Raw genomic sequence first — 2,484 nt, 5'->3', positions numbered from 1 at the left:
ACACACAGATCACTGCTCTGAAGATCAAGCACAACCCTTTCGCCAAAGCCTTCCTGGACGCCAAAGAAAGGTAAGATCGGAGACCTCCAGACTCTCTTTTCAGAATTCAGTGTGTGAGCCTGCCTGTGTCTACAGGAGCGACCACAAGGAGGTCCCGGACCACAGCGCCGACACCCAGCAGCCGGGATACTCCCAACGTGAGCCTTAAAACCCCCCAGAATGCAGCAGCCCCTGCTGGATCTGGATGGTGTCTCACTGCTCTTTTCTCTCCACAGTTGGAGGCTGGTTTCTTCCCAGCCAGAGTCCGATCTGCCCCAGCAGCAGCCCCCCCCAGTTCGGCAGTTCAGCGGGTCACTCATCGGGTTCCTATTGTGAGCGTTACTCCAGCCTGAGGAGCCACAGGGCGGCGCCGTACCCCAGCCACTACCCCCACCGCAGCTCCGGCACAAGTGAGCCCCCCTTGGGTGCAGAGCTGAGAACGTGTGGAGAAAGTACTAACGTGATGTCGTTCCTCTCAGACAACTACATGGAGAACAGCTCAGGGAGTCTGCCCACGCATGACAGCTGGTCAGCGCTCCAGATCCCCAACTCCCCAGGCATGGGGACTCTGTCCCACAGCTCCAACTCCACCTCCAACTCCAGGTGAGCCTCCTCACTCTGCACACCTCCTCATTGAGCGGGGAGTTCAGTGACGAGTCCTTTGAAATGTGTCCACAGTCAGTACCCCAGCCTCTGGTCGGTGGCCGGCACCTCGCTCGCCCCCTCAGGCTCCACCTCTGGTTCCATATCCGGAGGCCTGACCCCCCAGTTCCTGCGAGGTTCTTCCTACACGGGCCTGACCTCCTCCCTGCCCGTCTCCTCACCCTCCTCCATGTATGAGCCCAATCTGAGCGAGGTGGGGGACGCTCAGTTCGAGAGCTCCATCGCTCGGCTCACAGCAACCTGGGCGCCTGTGGCTCAAAGCTACTGAGGCTCCTCCCACCGCCAGATTTCTGAAATGACTCCGGGGAGGATGCTGGAGTTTGAGGAGCTGGAGCCTCCTCAGGGAAGGAGCAGAAACTGTCTGACAACCGCAGAAAGCTGCAGAAGTGTAGTTAAAATGAATCTGTAAATAGGAAAAGCTTCCAGCTGCTGCAGAGGAGTCCAAACTGATCACATGACTCAGTGAAGCTCCCTCAACTCGTTTGATTCTTCAGTTGTGTAAACGACTCTGCTAACATGGATGTGTACATGTGTGTAAATACAGTAAGTTAACTTCACCTCAATGTGCCTTCTACTGATCCAAAGCCCCCCCACACACTCGTGTAAATACAGCCTTTGATTGAACTGTAAGTTTTATTTATGTCATCTAATAATAAATTAAAAGTATTTGTTTTCTCAGAAAAATGTTGTGTCTCATTTTAGTTCTGGAGGAAGGTATTTTTTTAAAATGTTCAACATTATTTACTTTTAAGGATCTTCCTGATCTATGAAGATCTCTCTGATCATCAGAGGATTAATCTCAATCATCAGACCTGCAGCTGCTTTACTGGGTTCAGATGGAGAACAAGCATTAAACCAAAAAATCAATGCAATCACCTTTTATAAAAGAAAAGTCAGAAGCCAAATTCACTAATGTTTGAAAAAGGGATGGGAAGAAGCAAATGCTTGTTTAAGCCTGTCCCTTTATGTGTTTTTCCAGTAATTCAAATATTTCACAATATATAAATCTGAACAAAACAGCAACAATATGACAATAACTTTCAATTGTTTATGCATGTCATGTTTTTCCTCTGTAAAAGTTTCACAATCAAAAATTGTTTAAATCATAATTTTATTTTTCCATCTTATATTTTGAGAACAGTTTCTCTTTCATTTTGATTGTAAATAGTTTGATGTCTTAACATTGTTTGTATTGATTTTCAAGGCTGTTCCCCACTTTAATCACGGATACACAGACACTATTCGGTTTGAATTATTGTTTGAAAAAAACCAAATCCTCTCAGTGAGTAATCTCTGTCTCTATGTATAAATTGTTTCTGAACATTATAGGGTAAAAGTTTATTGTTAGCTTTAAAGAGAAATTTGTGTCATATAAAAGTAAACTATTAATTTATTTGTATTAGTTTAGAACTAAGAAATAACATGTTAGTATGATGATAGGATCCAGCATTATGAATAGTTCTTATTGTACGTTTCTGAAGGTTGAAAGGGCCTTGTAGAGTTGTTTTATTGTTATTGCCCCATACTTCCATACAATAGATTAAATGTAGAATTACTAATGATTTGTATTTAAGAACATATTTTACTTTACTTCACTGTTTGATATTTTGCTCTGGATGCCTAATATGTATTAATTTGTTGTCAATAATAGTACAAAATAATTTAATTTAGGGTACCTTTTCTATCACAGTATCATCTAAATATTCTAATAATTCAGAATTTTCTTTAGAATTTCCCAACATAATTGTCTTAGTCTTTTAAGTTTAAAGATATTTTATTTAT

At 43.1% G+C, this 2,484-nt stretch overlaps 1 protein-coding gene across 1 annotated transcript in view; it reads left to right on the top strand.

The window, feature by feature from the left end:
• Nucleotides 1-1,386, top strand: part of tbxta (T-box transcription factor Ta) — a 2,689-nt gene extending 1,303 nt beyond the window's left edge. Inside the window, exons 4-8 of the mRNA XM_024262499.2 lie at nucleotides 9-70; nucleotides 136-197; nucleotides 276-449; nucleotides 519-642; nucleotides 718-1,386. Of these exons, the coding sequence (XP_024118267.1) occupies nucleotides 9-70; nucleotides 136-197; nucleotides 276-449; nucleotides 519-642; nucleotides 718-970 (675 nt within the window). The 3' untranslated portion in view covers nucleotides 971-1,386. The remainder of the gene's footprint in view (nucleotides 1-8; nucleotides 71-135; nucleotides 198-275; nucleotides 450-518; nucleotides 643-717) is intronic.
• Nucleotides 1,387-2,484: the final 1,098 nt, after the last annotated feature.

Source organism: Oryzias melastigma, linkage group LG11 (assembly GCF_002922805.2).
Source record: "Oryzias melastigma strain HK-1 linkage group LG11, ASM292280v2, whole genome shotgun sequence".
NCBI lineage: Eukaryota > Metazoa > Chordata > Actinopteri > Beloniformes > Adrianichthyidae > Oryzias > Oryzias melastigma.
This window is presented reverse-complemented; position numbering and strand designations above follow the sequence as displayed.